The following is a 1771-nucleotide window of genomic DNA, read 5'->3' as shown; positions in this document are numbered from 1 at the left end:
AGCTGAGACAGTCTCCCTCCATGGCTGAAACCTCACACACACACAGACACACACACACACACACACACACACACACACACACACACACACACACACACACACACACAGACACACACAGACAGACAGACAGACAGACACACACACACACACACACACACGCACACACTTTTAATACACACTATTAATAATGTGACCCTAACACACAGTCTTCATCATACATAAATATAACTAATAATAATAATACATTTTATTTAAAGGAGCCGTTCACACGTCAACAACACAGCAAAGATAAAACAGAGAAATAACACAATGTATTAAAAAGATGTCTCTCTGGATGTGTCTCTGTGTCTCCGGATGTCTCTCTGGATGTGTCTCTGTGTCTCCGGATGTCTCTCTGGATGTGTCTCAGTGTCTCTCGATGTCTCTCTGGATGTGTCTCTGTGTCTCCGGATGTCTCTCTGGATGTGTCTCAGGTTGTGTCTCTGGATGTGTCTCTGTGTCTCTCGATGTCTCTCTGGATGTGTCTCTGTGTCTCCGGATGTCTCTCTGGATGTGTCTCAGGTTGTGTCTCTGGATGTGTCTTTGTCTCTCTGGATGAGTCTCTGTCTCTCTGGATGTGTCTCAGGTTGTGTCTCTATGTCTCTGGATGTGTCTCTGTCTCTCAGGTTGTGTCTCAGGTTGTGTTTATGTCTGTCTGGATGAGTCTCTGTCTCTCAGGATGAGTCTCTGTCTCTCTGGATGTGTCTCTGGATGTGTCTCTGTCCCTCTTGATGTGTCTATGGATGTGTCTCTGTCTCTCTGGATGTGTCTCTGGATGTGTCTCTGTCCCTCTTGATGTGTCTATGGATGTGTCTCTGTCTCTCTGGATGTGTCTCTGGATGTGTCTCTGTCCCTCTTGATGTGTCTATGGATGTGTCTCTGTCTCTCTGGATGTGTCTCTGTCTCTCTGGATGAGTCTCTGTCCCTCTTGATGTCTCTCTGGATGTGTCTCTGAGTCTCTGGATGTCTCAGCATCTCATGAACAGTTGATATGAACAGACATGAGACGCAGGACGGAGAAAAGCCTGACGACACAGTCACAGTTCTCATCAGTTGCTGGGACAGTCTGTCCCTGTGGATGACACATGGACGTCTGCTGCTGCTGAGGACGACGTGTTGATGTGAGCGGGGGACATCGGTGGGGGGGGTGTGAAGAGGACCAACTGTGCACGTACGGGCCTGATGGTGTTTACCAGAGAAAACATGAAGCCTCCTGTCCGTCCCATGTCTGAGGGACACTTTCATCTCTGACTTCACCTGTTCTGTCCTTTACTCTCTTCACAGGTGTTTTATTCATTTGAAGAATAAAACATTTAAATTTCCCCTGAAGACAAACTGTAAAAACAAAGATGGACGACCAACTTGTCACATCGCCCCCTGGTGTCTGGCTGCAGTACACCTCACAAACCTCCTCCATGTTAGCAGATGGGACACGGAGCAAACATAAACATCACAGACATTAAATAAATGTTTGTCAGAGACGTTTCTGTCATTTCAGGTCGTTCTCATCTCACTGATGTTTGTGTGTGTGTGTGTGTGTGTGTGTGTGTGTGTGTGTGTGTGTGTGTGTGTGTGTGTGTGTGTGTGTGTGTGTGTGTGTGTGTGTGTGTGTGTGCAAACGTTTCTGCATATTTACCGTGTCGCTCTTTGTGTGACTGTGTTGAGTGTTGTTGTGTATTTACTGATAATTTGTCGGTTCAGTGTGAAGCTTTTACTTTAATGAATTAAACAC

At 46.2% G+C, this 1771-nt stretch overlaps 1 protein-coding gene across 1 annotated transcript in view; it reads right to left on the bottom strand.

The window, feature by feature from the left end:
* Positions 1-25, bottom strand: part of LOC117752646 (tetraspanin-18-like) — a 4486-nt gene extending 4461 nt beyond the window's left edge. Inside the window, exon 1 of the mRNA XM_034570180.1 lies at positions 1-25. This exon is cut by the window's left edge and continues 41 nt beyond it. Within this exon, the coding sequence (XP_034426071.1) occupies positions 1-22 (22 nt within the window). The 5' untranslated portion in view covers positions 23-25.
* Positions 26-1771: the final 1746 nt, after the last annotated feature.

Source organism: Hippoglossus hippoglossus, chromosome 3 (assembly GCF_009819705.1).
Source record: "Hippoglossus hippoglossus isolate fHipHip1 chromosome 3, fHipHip1.pri, whole genome shotgun sequence".
NCBI classification, from domain to species: domain Eukaryota; kingdom Metazoa; phylum Chordata; class Actinopteri; order Pleuronectiformes; family Pleuronectidae; genus Hippoglossus; species Hippoglossus hippoglossus.
This window is presented reverse-complemented; position numbering and strand designations above follow the sequence as displayed.